This window comes from Ischnura elegans, chromosome 1 (assembly GCF_921293095.1).
Source record: "Ischnura elegans chromosome 1, ioIscEleg1.1, whole genome shotgun sequence".
Classification (NCBI taxonomy): domain Eukaryota; kingdom Metazoa; phylum Arthropoda; class Insecta; order Odonata; family Coenagrionidae; genus Ischnura; species Ischnura elegans.
The window spans coordinates 89221912-89242012 of NC_060246.1; the positions used below are offsets into that span (position 1 = coordinate 89221912).

At 36.7% G+C, this 20101-nt stretch overlaps 1 protein-coding gene across 2 annotated transcripts in view; it reads left to right on the top strand.

The window, feature by feature from the left end:
• The window catches only part of LOC124165552 (aminopeptidase N-like), a 32347-nt gene extending 13615 nt beyond the window's left edge, over window positions 1–18732 (top strand). For both annotated transcript variants that reach the window (XM_046543009.1, XM_046543015.1), the window contains 10 exons: window positions 4553–4736; window positions 7187–7340; window positions 7858–7939; window positions 8455–8638; window positions 11104–11302; window positions 11893–12170; window positions 12733–12920; window positions 13179–13343; window positions 17260–17335; window positions 18091–18732. In XM_046543009.1, the coding sequence (XP_046398965.1) occupies window positions 4553–4736; window positions 7187–7340; window positions 7858–7939; window positions 8455–8638; window positions 11104–11302; window positions 11893–12170; window positions 12733–12920; window positions 13179–13343; window positions 17260–17335; window positions 18091–18303 (1723 nt within the window). In that variant the 3' untranslated portion in view covers window positions 18304–18732. The remainder of the gene's footprint in view (window positions 1–4552; window positions 4737–7186; window positions 7341–7857; window positions 7940–8454; window positions 8639–11103; window positions 11303–11892; window positions 12171–12732; window positions 12921–13178; window positions 13344–17259; window positions 17336–18090) is intronic.
• The last annotated feature ends 1369 nt before the right edge of the window (window positions 18733–20101 follow it).

A 20101-nucleotide genomic window follows, 5' to 3' on the forward strand; every position in this document is an offset into this window, starting at 1 on the left:
TTCAACGAAGTGACTTTTGGACTCGTTGTTTACATCCAAGAAAAAGATGAAAAACAAAGAGATCGGTTGTATGTTCAACTAAGGAAAACGAATAACGAATAAGCAATACTGTACAACAATACTTAATGTAGCAATTTGATAGTATCACGCAAAAAATAAAACAATGCATAATATAGGTTCGAAGATTTTCGCGGCGTTGATTAGAATATATTTCCATTCTATTCGGGTTTTCACCGCGTTTGTTGTTTTTTATGACAACGGTTTCGCTGGCGTTACAGTCAGCGTCTTCAGGTCGAAGGTGTGTGAAAAATTGGAAAATTTTTCCGCCTTTTATAGGCATAAAATTTTCCGCCTTATATGGGCGGTGGCGGCTGCTGATCCGCTGCTGCTCTCTCATTGGCCGGTTGTCCATCTCTCATTGTTGGTGGTCGGAGAATCCTCTTCCATGGAAAAAAAAATTTCCAATTTTTCACACACCTTCGACCTGAAGACGCTCACTGTAACGCCAGCGAAACCGTTGTCATTAAAAACAATAAACGCGGTGAAAAGCCGAATAGAATGAAAGATCATCTAATGCATAATATATTTTAGAAATATGATTTGAACTTACCAACGTGCTTCGCGCTCTTCAATTGTTTCGGACTGCGGAGGCAGTGTGTTTATCGCTGCTATTATCTCGTGCCCAGCCCCATGACACTTCCTATCCCACTCCATTGGGAACCCATGGTCTTTTATTGAAGTCGTTTCCTCAACCTGCCGCACGTTTGCCGGGGCGGCGCCACGTATTCTGGAGGGCAAGAATTAGCGGGTAAGTTAATTTCCGTATTGTTGAGCGCATACTACAGGTGAGTGGAAATAGTCATTTTTGTAATTGATTAAGATTTACTTTTCATTTATTTTCGAATGTTAGTCTTCTGCATTATTTCCTTATTGTTCTACATTAATATTTCGTGGATATATATCGCGGATTTACTGAAAAAAGGAAAATGCCGTGGACGTGTGTGGTACCGCGTTGCACCACTGGTTATGGCCACAAGACTTCGGGGATTTCGCTTTTTAGAGTCCCCAAGGACCCTGAGAAGCGATGAAATAGCTGTACGATTCCTTTTTTTGGTGTGCTAAAGCTCCAAAATTTATACATATTTTAAATTACAGGTTCTGCTGTTCCAGTGGTCAATGTCATTCACAGTGGAGGAATGAAGTAACACTGAGAAAATGCAAGATGTGCGACGGCTTTCATCAATTATTCATCATTCTCTCCTACTAAATTGAATCTCTTAGAATGATTGGTAATTAGAAATAGAAATTAGTAATAGAAAGAATTAATAGAAATGTTAAATTGTGAGTACTTAAAATTAATTTTTCATGACATTACCTTGCATTGATTGTATAAATAATCTCAGTTTCAATAGCATTGTGTAATCATTCTGGAAATGTAGATTTGATGTGTGTGTACATTATATAAGTTGGAAAAATGTGAATCGTTTTCATTCTTAATACCTCTTTCGATGATTTCTTTTAATGCAGCTGTTATCGATGGTGCGTGCAACTCTCATGAAAAGTACATTTACCGCGTATTAGCAGTATTAGCCTGTGGTTTCTGTCGTACAGTGGCGCCAACTCCATGGGGCCTGAGGGGGCCCGAGCCCCCCCAAAAATTCGTAACAGACGTGAGGAAAAAATGTGTCAGGCTAGTCAATTTTCCCCGGAGTATCCAGATATCGAGATTCGAGTGATCAGGGTTCTAATGTTGATCATATGGCTCTTCTAAAATGCTTAAAAAACTTAAATTTCACAACTTATAAAATTTACCGGGGCAAGGTCCTCGGTTTGGGCCCCCCCCAATATTTTTTGTAAGTCGGCACCCCTGCTGTCGTACTACTCATCTTATTTTTGGGCGAGGGATAATATTTCAGATTTTCCAGCACCTGAAAGTGATCAGACATCCGCGAATCCCTCGGATTATATCCATTGCACTGTTTTCGTGGAAGTTTATTCGGAAATTATTTGCAAAATCTCTTTCGTTCTTATCTTTCATATGGTATTTTACTTCTTTAAATCTCAAATTATTCCTTTGGTGAGTAGGCAAGCATCGTTATAAAATAGCCTTTAACGGTAATAATGGTACTTCCGGAAATTATTCACCCCGTTCAAGGATTAAATATGCCTATTCTATACCCGCAAAACGTCCCTAGGATAGAATCATTTTTTAGGTTTGCTGTGCCCTGCCATTATTATTATCACTTGATCGAGACTCAGGAGATTAAAAACATTAACACACGTCACTTCATAAGAAGTATTTCACTTCGGCCTTGGTAAGAAGCCGTTTGCGTTTCTGATATTATATTTGTTAATAGTGTTTGAAAGCAAGGAATAACATCTATATTCTTATAAGGCCGTGGAAACATGCCGATGGGCTCAGAGGCAATGGTGCGTACGTAGCTTCTATGACAACTTATATTAACGTTTACCACAAGATAGCTATAAATAATTATTTCCTTAAATATACCTTTCCTCACTACAAAAGGTTTTAACTGCTGACAATCTTTCGTTATGGCTGTAACTGATTTTACAAAGGTATGGAAGCAGACGAAGCTGAAATCCAACGCCTTCCATTTGATTAATACTCACGTATGAGAACAATTTATAGGTATTTTTCGCTATAAGATGTTAAGTGCATATGAAATTGTTAACTTATAACCACTGTCGATGTGTTTATATTCATTTTTGCCATAAATTAGTTCATAATTACTGAAGTATCGTATACAGATACGTAGGAAACTTGCCCTTCAGGATAGGTGGCGCCCCTACCGGCCTCAACGGGAAACGGCTTCATTAAATGACCATGCCTGAACGGAGAGTGTCCAGACCTTCTCATATTCTAAGACCGTGCTCGTGCCCATTGAATTATGGGTATCGTCATGGCATACGACGCAGTATTTCGCCAAGAGAACGAAGTTACCCAAACTGAAGCGTTAAGCGGGGCGAAAAGGACGAGAATAATCGCGGAGAAAATTTTCGCTTCGCTTCGAGTTGCCATAGTGAAGCGAAGACTCGGGTGAAAGGAGAACGAGAATCACCGCCCAGGATTTTATTCGTTACAGAACCTCCATTTTGTTGTCCATCCACCTTTTCTTCGGTCTTCCTCTTGATAATCCTCCCTCTGGGGCCATATAATTTGCTAATTTAATAAATATCTTTCGTTCTTAATCCGATTATGGCAAACCATAACGAAATGCAGGGAGAATTAGTGACTTGTTAGGTCTTATTTTAAGTTATTGCCACACATTTCGGGAGTTTCAAATACCTTCAGATCATGGTATACCTTGTTTGTAACTAAAGTCCTTACTTTCATTTCTACTTAATTTTACTGTTTTACCTGTAGTCTCTGGATATTTAAAATCGTTAACTCTGTAATAGGTAATAATGAGTGGTAAGTTTCACACGAATAATCCGTCGCCATAAAATACTAGGAGGTATGGAAGTATGTGATCCGTGAATGAGCGAATTAAGAGAAGTAAAATGCGTAGATGCAGCAAGGGAAAGGAACGGAAGGACAGAGAGGACACAAAAGCAGAATAGCCATCTTGCATTTATAAATTGAATTCCGAGAGGTAATGGACACTTTTAGATTATTTTCTGAGAATGTATCATGTGTTTGGCATGCAATAAACGCAAGGCCGATGTGTGGGGGGGTGGCAACAAGGACCAGACAGCCAACGGTCTTCTCATATTTGAGATTAAAAACAACGTTAAACAATTGATGCACGAAATTATTCTCTTTATTTTAATGTGAAAGTCATTCATATGGCATTAAATGATTGAGGCTCAACAATACACAAAACAATACAAACGTAATCGCAACCGTATTAAAAAATATTGTCTATTTTTAACCGTGTTGGGGAAGGGGATCACTTGTCCCCGTGCTCCCCCCTAAATCCACCAGTGATCAAACGGTTAAGAACAATAACTGAACTGAAAGTAGACGTAATCATCAATTCACATAAATTTTGCGATCAAAACTTTAATTTGATAGTATATATACATAAATTAGTGTGAAAAGGCTAAGTTATGGAACAGATAGGGTGGACAAGCCAATGATTATATTTTTAATGTAATAGTGCACTTGAACATATTCATGCACGTAAGCTAAAGCATTTTTTTAGTGCGAAATGAATGAACTTTCGTTACCTCTTATCGATCAAAATATGGCAAGATGGCATGCCTGTGAACCCTTTTCAACGCGGTTCATATATGATTGATTTCCAAACAAGGTATAATATAATCAGTCCACTAGAATAATTCCTAATCTTTATAGCAAAAATATTTTCTAAAGCTAAAAGCATTAACACCTTAATAGGAAATAGATAGAGATTCCGATTTTTTTAGTGCAATTTCCTGAATATATAATAGAAATCGATAATTTTGTAGTAAGCCAATGCTTTAGGAATAGCAAAGCATATATTGTCTTTTGTCAAAATGAAACCATTTCGTTTTTTGATTCAGCTCTCACTAACCGCGTGTAGATAAATTCTGTTTCTCATACTTTCAGGGAGTCAATGTTACTATTAAACGACGAGGAGTCTTCGGCAGAAAAAAAGCAGCATATTTCAAATGTCTTGGCGCATGAGTTGGCACATCAGTGGTTTGGAAACCTGGTTAGTCCAGAGTGGTGGACCTGGACTTGGTTGAGCGAAGGGTTCGCCACGTACTACGAAAAGCTCGCAGTGGAAAGAGTAAGGATATTATTTATACACAATTGTGTGCAAGCCCATTAAGATTACGTATCACTTCGCCTGATCTGGTCGTATTTTTCATATGATTTCTCGATGTACCCAGCCCTTAATGTTGAAAATATTGCGGTTAATATACGCTGACCTTTTTTGGCAAATCAAAATGACTCCGTTACCTTTAAACAATTATGTAATCGCCACATGCAGTGAAAATGTTTTGAATAAGGGTAACATTTTGATTCTGGACAGTTGATTTCGGGATGTCGTGTGGTATTTCGAAGATGATTTAGAGCTCATTGTGCTGATGCCAACGTTGAAAGGCAAGCGAGCTCAATTAACGACTGAAGAATCGAATCGATCCTGATTCATGACTAAACGATGGGATGTGGAGGCTGACCATGGCAATATCAAGAAAAAATATTAGATGCAAGATGATAAGTTGGACAATTAAATATTAATCAAAATGGGAACATAATGCAGAATAGTATCTTTTCTCTATTATAGATTTGGGAAACGGCTTGATTGTGATGTTGAAATCAGTGAAGAAGGTGTAATTGCAATAAAAGCTTGTGAATGTTGTGAAATTACTTAGAGAGTATGGGGTGAAAACAATAGTTGGGAACGGAGGAAAAGAGAGTTTAAAGAGATGACAGTTACAGACATATTTAACTAGCCAAAATTGACTTTACCTGACTTGATAGTATTTTTTTTACAAGGAAGTACCAGCTCAGGCAGAGCCTATTATGAGATATGAAGTGAAACACTATGCACTTTCAAGGTCAAGGATCGGTTAATGACCTTCCTAAGCTAATGGGGAAAAAAACCCTTCGAGCACCTGAAAATACTCCCAACCCTTCTTTCCACCCCACCTCCCACATTTTCAAATGTTTGCGCGTGTGTATTTTTCTATGTACATATTGGTATGGTTAATTTCTTGGTTTAGTCTTGATAATGCTGCAGTGCAGCGAAATATGTCGACTGTAGTTTAATAATTTTTTATGTGGAAAGTGCAAAGTGTTTCACTTCAGATCTCACAATGTATTTCCACAAAGTATCTTCCTCATCCATCCAATTCAGAGTCTAATACGTCTAGCTGAAATTTAGGGCGAAAATAATAAGCTGGGTGTTAGTTATTGCAAAGAGAATGATATAATATATGAGTTTCAGTTCCTTCTGTGCATAAAAAAGGACGAAGTACTATCGCTTTATAGAATACACAGCGTATGAGGCAGTATGTCGAGATATCGCTGCCATTGTGGAAGCAGAAATCGAAGAATAAGGTATTGCACTCATATAGCAGCAATAATTTATTAATAATGCAATGGGCGGAGCCACGAAAAAATTGCAACTCTGGTCGAAATTTTATCCAGAATTTTTTTTATTAAGAATTTAATAAATATTTTAAATCGTCAAGTTTATTTTTTCGCTACGTTCTACCTCCTAAAACTTTTTACCAATGCACTTGCCGAAATTTATTCAAATGCGTTCTCGGAAAATATTTTTTCTTTGTTGCCCCCTTGAAAATATTTATGATAACATGTCTTAGAAACTTTCAAATCCACACCATTTCTCTTTGTCACACAGAAAGTTTTTGATAACAATCGGGCATCTTCTTCAATAAAAAACTTACAAATGCCGTATGACGCATATAAAATATATATTCTAGTACGAGATATAAAAATAACAGTGAAAATCGAATTTTCGAGCCCTGGTGAATCACTAGCGCACTGGAAGTGTGAGGAGGTTAGTCCTATTTGATCCCAAATCGTACACCTTAAGTACGGGAAAAATCGCGGAGGGGGGCCTCTTCACCCTATTATCCAGCGGTATTATAAATTAGAGGAAATCTAAAGGTCCGTGCTCAGGAAATGTTTTTACTATGTCAATGAATTTGAACTTCAGCGCATCTCACGCGGCAGGTCTGAAGTAAACCACATTAAAAATGAAATTATATCTTTTAACCAAGTGAACTGCAGAGAGTAGGCCCGATTTCATCCCATAGTAACATCATTTCTGTTGCCCCTTCGGTCGTATTTTAATCGGTTTTCAAAAAAGTCCGCGGCACGGTGATGAGTGCCATGCGATACACTTATTTCCAATATCTTGCAGAAAAATTTTTGTGATTGCAATGATTTGTATTTATAATTTATGGATTTGATAGATCGCGTCAAAATGTGCACAAATTAGGGTTGATATCACTAAGTGTATCTTATTTCCCCGTGAAACTCGGATCAAGTTGTCCATCAGCGACGCATGTGGCGATTTACGTAAACCCATTTAAAAGCGTGGTGAGTCACTACACATGTAGAGGTTGACTTGAGGATTCTCTTTTGTGATATTCGTGCTCTTCAACAATTGGTACGTCAGGAAATCAAAGCAAATTACGAACGGTCAGGTGGTAGCGATGCGACCTCCTGTTAACCAGCTTCACACGTGGGCACGCTCTGTTGCAGATTGAACCCTCATGGAGAATGATTGAACAATTTGTTGTTGAAGACATGCAGCCCGCATTGTTATCCGACTCATTTTATGATCGACCAATGAACCACAGGATCGAAGATCTGCATGATGTGGAGAATGTTTTTGATGAAATTTCTTACGAAAAAGGTTAGCGGGTCAAAGCACAGAACCTACGACACATTATTTTCTTTCTATCTCATTTGTAAATTGAAAAGGAAAATAGTTCATGGTATATTCTATTCGAAAAAATGGCTCTTCTGTGAGGTGAATTTTTTTCATACTAAAACATTGAATGTATCAAGTAATTTTCTATGAACGAATTTAAAAAAAAAATACTGTATTTATATTCTTATGCTTACAGGAGAAATGCATAAATTTCTGAATAAAAATCTGTTTTCCATGTCATGCATTGTAAAAACATTTAAATTTTCGGCATCAGTCCTATTTTGGAGTATGAAATACAATTTAGGCATTCTTATTTTAATCACTCTTCATTTTTTAAATTTCTTATGTGAATTAACTGCCACATTTTTCTGTATATTATGGTGTGAATATTTTAAATATTGAATCATGTTAAACATTAATTAATAGAAGATAATTTTTTCTCGTGCTCATATAAATGTCTTTACATCTTTGTTTCTGAAGTAAAAACCTTTATTTATAGCTGGGTCTGTGATCAGGATGATGTCAGACTTTCTGTCCGAATCAACTTTTTCTCGAGGCGTTGCAACATATCTAAATCAAAGGTGAGTCTATGAAAGAACAACTTCATTCAAATTTACAATATTCAATGCTCAACTATATTCAGCAGAATAACTTTATTCAATTTAATGATATCTTCTTCAAAACTCTCAATCTAACTTATTTCAAAACTTTCGATCTTACTTTGTTGTAGAATTGATTTTGAAGATAGCTGTTAATTATTTTTCCCGATTGAATGTTGATCTGTTGAAAAGTAATTTTAATTCTTTCACACATGTAACATAGATTATAAATATGAAATGCATCATTTATCTCACTACTCCGTAAGAATTCATTAACATCAGATATAATTAGAGTTTACGTGTTCATACACTAAATTTTGGGCGTTGATGAATACTACTTATTATGACTGCTTTATCCCCGAACCCACTTCTTAATATATAAACTGTATAATTCACCATGTTTTCAATATTGTAATCGATTGTTTTTAATGGACGAAAACTATCTAATCTCAATTTTACCTCACTGATCGCTGATGCGCATCTTTTCTCGCCTCCAGGAAATATAATTCAGCCACAGATACGCACCTTTTTGAGGCAATGGACACTCAGGCATTGATTGATCAGGTTCTACCAGCAAATTTCTCGGTCAAGACAATCATGAGTTCATGGTCAACTCAAGCTGGACACCCGGTCATTACCGTGAAGAGAGATTATCTCAGCGGCAGAGTAACCTTGAAGCAGGTAATGGCAATGTATGTCGTTGCAAGTATTATCCATCATCATGCAATGGTCAACGTTAGTTTGGAAAGTTTCGAGCACCTTAACCGTCACTGTTTTGTAATATTATAGTCCTCTTTTTTCATCGCCCACATCTTTCTGTGATCCCGTCAGCTGCTCCAACGATAACATAATTACAAAGTCATTCCTTCGAAATTGAATGCCCTATCCAATTTTCTTTCGTCTTCTCAGTCACGTTTATATAAGTTCTATTAAAACACCAAGAAAATTTCTACGTTCGGCACCAGTGCGGCGTTTGCATCCGTCGTGCACTAAAATGGATTGACTACAGTCGTCACTCGTGACTCTGACGATTAGAATTTCACGAGAGATTAAACTTATATGAGGTCAATAAAGATTCGATATTCTCCCAAAGAACTGATTGGATTAGGTAATCATTCTCAGGCTTCTGATTGCACCAAGGGTAGTTTCCTTCATCAAAGAAAACGATAGGCATTGATAGCGATTCGTTACCCACCATTAGTGTATTCATAATATACAAATTATTTGGTTTTAGAAATACCGGTTTAGACGAATGGCAAGGGTCAAATTTTATCCTCATTTTAAAAAGGCCAGATTGGCGCCCATGCAATTCCACACCACATGACGTCACAGGGACCTAGTTTCTACACGAGAGAATAGGAGTTATACATTAGAATACGTCATTGCGAATTAATACGTTAAGAAGAAGTATTTCTTTGTCCCGCGAATAAATTGAGAACCGTACCAGGTTGGAGGGAATAGAAAGATTCTTCGCAGAATAACGTTTAATTAACATATTTTCAATGCAATTTAGCCAGTGTCCAAGTACTGTGTTGTAAATTTAGACAGTACGTGGGTCTCCTGGCGCTCGTCGACGTGCTGCAAAAATGTTTGGAAACTGACCTTTAAGAGGAAGAAAATAGCCTCTTCGTGAATTAATGATTCCGCTACGTAACACACTTCGAAAAATATTTTTAACGCCGCATCGTGGCGAGGACATCGCCTCTTAAACGGAATAAGCCTTCCAATAACCCTCACAATACACTCATTACTTTGCGTGGACGGCAGCTCAATGTTGACACAGCTGACCACATGCTTCACGCAGCCAGTAGCATGCCCGAATACCGACGCCATCGAATTTTTAGTGCCAGCCCAAGGGGACCGCATAGAGGAGGCCCAATTTCATCCCATAGTAATATGATTTCTGTGGCCACTTCGGCCCTGTTTTGTAATCAGTTTTCCAAAATTTCGGCGGCGCGTTGAAGAGTGCAAAGCGATCGTCTTTTTTCCAGTATTTTGCAGAACAATGTTTGTATTTGCGCTGAATTGTATTTAAAATTTATGAATTTGATAGATCACGTCAAAATGAACATCGCAACCGACGAATCGGTGCCGCACCGATCGGTTTGGAGTTATAGAATACGGCCCCTGTTTTGAAATCGATTTTCCAAAATGTCCCCCCGCGTTGATGAGTGAAAAGCGATCGTCTTTTTTCCAATATTTTGCAGACAAAGTTTGTTTCTGTGCTGAATTGTATTTCAAATTTATGAATTTGATAGATCACGTCAAAATGTGCACAAATTTGGGTTAATAACCCTAAGTGTAACTTATTTCCCCGTGAAACTCGGATCAATTTGTCCGTCAGCGACGCATGTGGTGACTTTCGTAAACCTATTTAAAAGCGCGGTGAGTTACAACACATTTAGAGGCCGATTTGAGGATCCTCTTTTGTGACATTCTTGGTCGAAACACTCGGATTTTTTTCCATTGCTTATTATTGACTTAATCTGAACATTATTCTATCAATCTACCGCCAGAATGCTCCCAAAGTATCTATATGTTCTTAACTCCTTGAATCTTCCACGATTTGTTGTACATATTTTTTACAATCCACAAAAAAGTTGGCATCGTTGCATATGTTCTTTGGCCGTAGAGTGAGGTATGAAGACTCCAAAAAATCCAAAATAAATCTCATATTTTTAGTGTAATTTTTTTGTTGATATTTTTATTGAATTAATATTAAATTAGAAAATGATATTGCTAATGCATTGAAGGTTGCGAATCCCACTAAATCAATTCACTGCCAAACGCTACACTTATCAAGGTGTTTTCATCATTGAAAAAAGGTTTCTAAGCATACAATAAGCACCCGAATAATCTAAATATGATGCCTCATACGTTACAACTGAAGATGGTATAGTTTCTTTCATTCAAGAAGGGCGGGTTCCAGCCTTCTCACCTGATAATTCTATTTGCAAAACCATAATTTTGTAGATTTGTTTTCATTTTCATGTTGTTTTTGAGAGAAGACTATTAATAATTTCTTGCCGGCTAGAAATTTATAGAAATTGCTTAGTCTTAGTACATGCAACCAATTGTTTCAGGGTTAATAAACCCTTTCCTCCTTAAATTAATTAATTTTTTGTATCGTGGTTTTCACGATTTAGGAGAAATTTTCTTACAATCGGTCGGACAGTGAGACTACACCAGAATTATGGTGGGTTCCGATCAAATATACGTCGCAGAATGCTGGGAAATTCAATGAAACCAAGGTTATGCACTGGATGAAAGACCGCTCCGATTCCATTATGCTGGAAAGCCTTCCTGCTGCTGATGAATGGATTCTCTTCAACCTTAATCAGATAGGTCAGTACTTCATTTCATTTCACTAGGTCATAATGAATAGTTCATCGAAACATTCGAAACCTAATTTAGCTTTTTTAACACATTTTATCTCTTTAACCCCAAATTATTAATGACCCACAGGAAATATACATGGTGTCTTTGCAGAAGTATTTTTCGTAAAGACTGTGAACTTTCTTGATCCTACGCAGATGTTTCATCCACTAAATAGCGTAAAAATGTTGCTTATATTAATCATTTTTATTTTCTGTAGGTATATTCACCTCCTTAATTCAAATTATCTTACTTTATTAGACCTTTCACAAGCTCTTAAGTGGAAGTCGTGATTTTCAGCCATGGAAAGAATTTGATGTTGTCTAAAAATGTATTAATTGTTTAATCTTTGGTGTACTCAGCCCTAATAATAAAATGAGCCTTCTAGTGTGACATCAGTCTTTTGTTTGCGTCATTTATTTCGAAGCTATTGGTGTGGTCACATGTAAACTCGTGATACATACGTCTTCTTCAAGAGGGTCATGCAATCCATTCTTTTATATTTACCTATTCTTTCATTGTTTGCATATGCCTGATTGATGAAAAATATTTTCTTTTAGGATTCTACCGGGTCAACTACGACGATCGCAACTGGATGCTCCTGAGCGATTACTTGAATTCAAATGAATACCGCAATATTCCGCCCGTTGAGCGTGCAATGCTGATCGACGATGCTTTCAATTTGGCTAGGGCTGGTTACATAAACTACAGTGTAGTCCTGAATTTAACGTCTTATTTGCATCGAGAATCAGACTACATTCCTTTATATGCTGCTCACCGAGGTTTCAATTTCTTGGAATCGGTACTATCGGAATCCAATGAGCTGACTAACTTAAAGGTAAATCAACTTTATCGTAAATATTTACTCATGAACACGCAAAATCTCTTTTACCGAAAGAGAGGGTGCAGAGATGACGGTAATTTCGGTGGGGCGAGATTTAAACCAGTTATGCAGAACTTGAACTCACCCGTACTGCAACTTCTTTCATTCCTTTAATAAATTAACAATACATTAAATATTGTATTAAGCATAACCTTGTTTTAAAAAATTGGAAGGATATATTTTAAGAAGCAATAATGAGGACATCACTGTCTTCGGTATCTTTTACCTTTCAATTTTGAAAATACTCGGGAGATTATTTTTATTCTGTTCATCGTTAAACTACATGTTTAAGGTTTAATTATAAAATGCATCCCATTAAAATTATATCTGCTAATAGCTTCTTGGGTTTTAAGTTAATTCCAGAAAAGCATTATCTTGATCGAGATCCTTAAACCTAAAAACCTAAAAATTTCAATTATTTCTTCATAAAAACATGAAAATAATTCAAAAATCTCTAATTGAATACATATTGGATTAAAAAATGTATTAAATGCCTTAAATTTGTCTCTTAATTTAGGTACACATGAGGAAAATAATGACAAGTTTTTTCGGTACGCGAATATTCGAAGTGACGCCTGTGGATGACCATGTGATGAAACTTAGTCGAACTTCGCTGTTACCCTGGGCATGCAAATATAATAAAGACCATTGCGTATCCAAGGCCATCAAATTACTCAGAGAGTGGAGAGAAAACAGCACAAAGAGGTAAGAATTGAACTCTAAACTATCCCTGTATTAAATGCAAGAGAGAATCCTTACCATAATTTTTATATTAATTTTTACAATTTAAAAACGTACTATTCTAGTGATAAGGTTTTGGGAAGAAACATTTAAACCAGAGCTCTTAAAAATTGGCCTAAATTTGAAAAGGCTAAAAAATAAAATTATCAATAGCTATTCAAGTTTTTCGTAGAATTCAACTACGACGACTAAATTCATTCCTTCTCTAATCTGTCTACTCAGTATTCCTTTCGAATTAAAGAGGGTGGTTTATTGCTTCGGAATACAAGGAGGCACTGAAGACTGGGACTATGTTTGGAATGCTTACCAAAACTCATCGGTCGCAACTGAAAGAGATGACTTGCTACTACGATTTGGGTGCAGTAGGAATGAAACCGAAATACTCGGGTAAGTAATTTTCTCTAACGAGTTTCAGATATTATGCTGTAAGAAAAAGTAAGCATTGGATAATAACTAGTCAGATATCTTCGGTTCGCAAAACAAATCCCTGTGTTAAATACACCAAGGATGAAGTTCGCCATGTAAAAATATTTGGCTTAACCGGTATCCGAACCCAGATCTCCCGATTGCCAGTCATGTGTGTTAGCCAGTCACACCACTAAGCTCAGTCATCTAAGAGCGAACTGCTGGAGGGGTTTTACCAAACAAAATGTTGACGTCAAAAACCACTGCTGATAAATTTACATTTGTTATGATTTGATCGACCAAATTCATTGTGTTTTTAACAGTATTTCTAAAGATTTTATATATTAACTGGTAAATATTTGGAATAAATGGATTTTTCTGTTCTTATCGCCGCGCTGAGTACATTTTCTGGTGATATATTTTATGTATTCCCAGAACTTTAACAGAGGGATCTCCAAACTATGGCCCGTGGGTATCATCCGGCCTTCCAAAGAAATTCCTCATAATTGGCCCATGTAATATGAAACCTGATTTTAGTGAAATTTTGAAGTCAAAACGGCAGGACCATTCGTCAACCTTAATTTGGTTTCGTTAGATGAAAGGCAGGAATCTATTCAGTTCACCCTGATTTTTTTGGAACAGGATGTTTTTTAATTTTTCCTTGTATATTTGTACTTTGCATTTTTTCCTTGGGCTACAACCTTGTCGCAGTGGACAGGCTTGCGCGCTAGATCAAGATATACCAAGTAAGCGATATGATTCTTAGAGTAGGTATTGTGGTATATATTCAAGTTTACATGCCCACAAGCAATCATAGGGAAGAAGAAGTAGATTAGGTGAATGAGCAGCTCGAGGATCTAATTAGAGAAACTCCGGGAAAGAAAAATCTGGTGGTGATGGGGGTCTGGAACGCTTAAGTCGGGGAAGGGAAGGATTGAAACGAAATAGGAGAATTTGGACTAGGAATTCAGAAAGACAGGGGTGAGAAAGCAGCAGAATTTTGCAGGATAAATAAGTTATTCATTACAAACACGTTCTTAAATCATCACAAAGGGCAAAGGCACCCATGGAAAAGTCCAGGGTATGTTGGGAGATATCAAATAGATTACATCGTGGTAAGGCACAGGCATAAATACTGTACAATAGAAATATAAACTCTATGTGCAGAGATTTGGGAATAGTGCGAAAAAGTCGCGCAGCTTCCCTGGAGCGAATGCGGATTCAGACTCCAACCTAGTACTTATGAAATGCAACGTCATATGCAAAAGACTTATGAAAGTTAGGAAAGCAAAGAAATAGAATGTAAAAGAAACGAAGGGGAGAGAATATCAGGAACTTGTTTAAAGCAGCTCCCGGGAGATTGAAAGTATAAAGACTGTTGAAGGAAGATGGGATAATATTACAGCCGGAATAGTCAGAACGGCTGAGATGTCCATTGGAAACATTGACATTAGAAATAGTAGGTAAAGAAGCCGTGGATAACGGAGAACATGATAAGGGAAATGGAAGAACTTAGGGAAAAAGAATGTATTGACAAATAAATAATCGATTACGGCGTGAAACTAAGAGAGCAAGGAAGAGTTGGTGGAGAATACAGTGTGAAGAAATGGAAAAGCTTCAGAAGGAAGAAGCGGTAGGCGCTTTATTTGCCAAAGTTAAGTCGCTATCGGGCGGCTAAAGGTGGGCAAGCCATGCCTAAAATTAAGACTAAAGATGGAAGGATGCTAACCGAGCGAGAACAGGTACAGAGTAGATGGAAGAAATACGTGTAGGATCTATATGAAGAGAGGCACAGGCCGGAGTGATTGACTTCAGAGGAGAAATGTGAAGAAGAGGAGGATAATCTTGGGCAGGAGATCTTAGATGCGAAATAGAGAGAGCACTTCGTGATATGAAAGCTGCGAAAGCAGTGGATGTGGACAATATCCCGTGTGAGCTGCTGAAAATCTAGGGAGGGGTAGTAAGAAAAGGTTTTTCGCACTAGTTCGCAGGATCTATGAGGAGGGGTGTTGGCCGGAAGATTTCGTGATTACGGTTCTAATTCCGATACCGTTAAAGAAGAATGATGCTGAATGCGGAGATTATAGCACTATTAGCCTGTTGGAAATGGTGGGTGAGGAGAGGCAGCTTTTAGATAAGATGCGGAGGAAACAGAAGGTATGCATTGAGCGAGTACTTAGCGGGGAGGGGATGTTGAAAACAGAGTTAGAGGAAAGAATGTAAGGTAAACGAGGGAGAGGAAGGAAAAGAATAGGATTTTTAGATAGAACGAAGGGTAGTTGGTGTTAATTTGAATTTAAAAGGGAAGCGCATGATGAAAGGGGTGGCTCACGGAATTCTTCTTAAGCATTCCATGGAAACCTACCTTTATCGGTAGAATACTTTAATAATAATAATACTCTATTTTTTTAAGGAAATTTAATTACTGGCAATGTTTCTTATACTTCTTCGGCCCGCACAAATGTTCGTAACATATAATGTGGCCCCAATATTGAACATTTTGGAGACCCCTCCTTTAAAACATTACCGGCTAGCTACCACCTGGCTGCTAGCACTTGAACCCTGTGGAAGTGATTCAAACCGCTTGCCCAAGGTTTACCAGACAGCTTAATCATTGTCGGGGTGCACCACTGCGGTCGAAAGCTTTGCAGTAGATACAGACATTCTGGTCCAATGTCACGCCAAGGCGAATGATGTCCCCATCAGGTATTTACGCCACGCAAAAATATCTGCCATTGTTCCTAACTCCATAGTAAAATATTCCATTCCTACGAAACCGATTAGGCTCTTCTTTTTTCTCTATTTATCACGTCACTATCGAGACAATCCTTAATTTTATCCTTCCTACATAGAGGAATAAAAGAGTGGAACGACCTACCTGAAGTTAGTTTTAAGATCTTCGCCGCAAATACGAAATTTTTAGGAATAAGTGTTCATCATTTATTGATTAATTACATAGTGGTTTATGAGGGAGTATTTGAAATTGGGTTATTAGGTCTATGATAAATTTTTAGTTGTATGATATTAGAATTAATGCATTGTTTTTCACCATTGGTGTCTTCTCTTTCTGATTTTGTCATTACACAGGTAGATTTGTTATTCAATTGTGTAAATCTAAGGCTGCCACAAAGAAAAACCCTCCTGCAGCAATATGTAATAATAAAAAAAGACAAATGATAGATATCAATCACATGGCTTTATTATAATGAATCAAGATCGTAATGAATCGAGAAATCGTTTGAGAACTGAATTGTAATGTAGTAGTAAAAAATAGTCATGCCTACCACCGCCAATAAAAATGTAATCAATTTTGAATTCTCCGACGAATGTAACCAATCATGTGAAACCTTCATTCTCCATCATTGGATATCCAAGTCATAAAAGTTTTTCAACATAGGTAGGTACATTCTTTATTGAAATTTCATTTTAATAGAATTTTCGCGGGAGTTTACTTCCCTTTTTGTTGAAGATTTTTTTTTCTTTATCAGACAATGGTTGTAACCATCCATGGTTGTAATGGTTGTATCAATAATGGTTGAAATGGTTGTTCACATGGTTTATACAAATAATCCAATTAAATTATGATTGTTCTTTGCATCCCTTGCTTTTCTTTGTATCATAAATTTTACTATACTTTGGATGACATGCCTTCACCGCCTTATAGTTTGCAAATTGAAAACATTTACTTGAAATTATAAGAGGAAGGGGGCGAAATAACTTCCCTTGGCTATCCCTTCGGTGTGCTCAAACTTACTGAGCACGTGTGAAATAAATAAGCAAACCTTTGAATTATTTTCTTCTTTAGTTATTTATTTTTTGCTGCATTATTGTTATAATTATTTGCGAATTATTAAGCTTAATTTCTTGTTTCTGACCATACCAATTGATTTTATTCCAGCATGGATCCTGCAGAACTACAAAATGAAACTACTACTACTACTGCTAGTCATATAGCTTCCGAAAGTCCGGCAGAGGTAAATACCTATAAACAGTTCATGCACCAATAAGCACATTCATGCACTTTTTGAAATGATTAGCAGCAAGTAATCTATTTTTTAATGGTGAGGTGCGGTGTTTTTTCTTTCCGATTTTATCGGCGGTTCTCCGTTCCATTGGTTGATTTGATAGTGTCGTTGGGTTCACGATTCTTATTGACTCCTTGACAATGAAAGGGGTAAATTTTAATTAGTAGATTTTTATACTAATTATCATGAAATTTGGAAACGTTTGTTAAAATGGAACGTCTTCGGTTAATTCCTTCGACTCTTGTGTAATAATTTTATCATATATTTTGAAAAATGAAATAGAGAGTCAAACTGCTGTGCATAACGTATCTTTTTTAAACAACCATAGGATTTGAACTTATATTTAGAATATCCCAGAATACCCACCATTTATTTATATTTTTTGAAAAAATATAATATATCAATCTTGTGCATTGCGTGCTTTCGGCAAATAATGGATGTGTACATGCCGGTATCATCCTAAAATTTAGTCAGAACTCATCGGCTACACCAAAACATTTTCATGAGCTGCAGAACGATTTACTAGCAAGCACAAGTATCACTGGCTATGTAGGAATTTAAAAATAGTTTACTGATAAGGATAAATACGTCAAATTCAAAAGTTATACGACATAGTTGGTTTTGAAAACGTTTTTTTTATTGCATTGAGTTAACATTGAGTGACCCTGTGCGTAAATGAACTAATCTCTTCATTTTTGTCGTAGGTGGATCCGAGCGGGGTCGAAGAGGGTCCATTTGGTGAAGTTCCTGATTCATTGTCGGAAAATCTTCGCAGACAAGTGGAATTGATGGATAAATTTAGACCCGAAATCGAGTCGTGGCTGAGTAATATGTATAGGGCATTTTCAGGATCCTTTCAACTTACGTGCAACGCAATTACAATTTTAATAGTTCTAATCCATTTTCTCATTTGCTAAATTTTGGAGGTTTTGTGAATTTTCTAACAGTGTTCCTTCAATTTTTTTGAGTGAAAGATAGAGTGGGTGAACGAAAAAACATTTTTCAGAGAGGACTGATTGTGAAAATAGAAAATGTATTTTTTTAAATTACCAACATCTTTCGTGCTACTCTAAAGTAGCCTCAAGTGCTAAAGGTACTGATAATGATAATGAGGTTTGTAATAATAGGTTTCTTATAATGATAATGATCGTATCAAATCTGTTTTCATCGATGCTTACATGTAAATTTATAGAAAATTATAATTTGTCTTGTATTATTTACTGCTTTCAAAATGTAAGTAATTTTAAATATGTATGATATATTTTATATCAATATCTCGACCACGTATTTAATACTTCCTAGCTGCAAGCCTTCCTTTCACCGTAAATAACAGTCTTAAGCCTGAATTACGTGATTTATTTTCCGTCCCTCAAAGTGATTGCTGCAGCGATAGTTTTACGCTGACCAAAAATGATCGCTCGACTCATCATTTTCTGAATGAACGTTTATTATGCCGCCCATTATTCCATCGCTTTTTTCATCACTTTCTGTATTTACATCTGTCAATCCAATAAAATTCAAACGCGACGTCTCAATTTCTGTTAGTGGCCGTGCGTTATGATTGGCTGAAAGATTATGACAGCGATGGAAAAAAAATGGACTTGCCGAGTGATGGAAAAAGTGATTGAACTTAATATCCCTGGAGCCATCACGATCACATGAAAGGATCATTTTACCGCCTTCTATGTAATGATCACTATCGGTCTTAAGAGATGTAAAAAAAAGAGCGGGTGATTCTAGCTTTATTATTCAATGTACTAATTGAAATTATTTTACGAAGCAAATAAGCTCTATTGTGAATCAAATCTCTCCTGCATAAATTATGCAAAGTTTTGGTAAATATTTTAACAAACGGTAGCGTTTGGAATACTATCACCTTCGGGCTACTGTTCATGGGTGGTCCAGCCGGGTCGGCTAGTGGACGATGGCCGAGGGCCCCGAGCTCAGGGGGCCCACACTACGCTCGCGTCTATCGTAAAGCTTATACGAACGGTGAAGTAAAAAAGACTCATATTACTTGAAAAAAATATGCAACTTTGAATTCTAAATTTTCATTAACTTTCTTTATTTATAGCATGCTCAGTGTAAAAAAGCAAAATAAATACCTTAACCATATTCTCTTTTGAAAGGGTTATTCGAAAAAACAAAATTTAGAGTTTTTTTGTTTGTATATTATTGAATTAAATAAGCTGTGAAATTCTCACTTTTGCAACATTTTTCCGGAAAAATTGGCATTTTTATTAACTTTTATCTAGTTTTTAAGATCCAGAAATGCGTCCATTACCATTTCTGGGCATGCGATAGGCTAAGTTTTTCCGTAGTAACCCCAGCGGAGGGCCCCCATCAACCCATGCAACCCATAATACTGTTTCGACTTTCTCCGCTGGCTATGAATATCGTCATACTTATTTATGTATGTATTTGAGATAAATGAGATAGAAAACATAAAGAATTCAACAAATAGAAGTGTTTGTCCTTAGCAAACTGCCAATATCAAAAATTTTATCCATCAGAACCGAAGTTAGAATTTATAAAATCGTAATAAGACCTATCCATGTATATGGTGCTGAATCATGGGTTCTCGACAAAAGAACGGAAAAGAAGTTGATTGCCTTAGAAAATAAAGTGTTAAGGAAAGTTTTTGGACCAGCAAGAGAAAATGGTCCCTGGATAATGAAACACGACAGGAAAATCAGGGACCTTTTCAACTCGCCA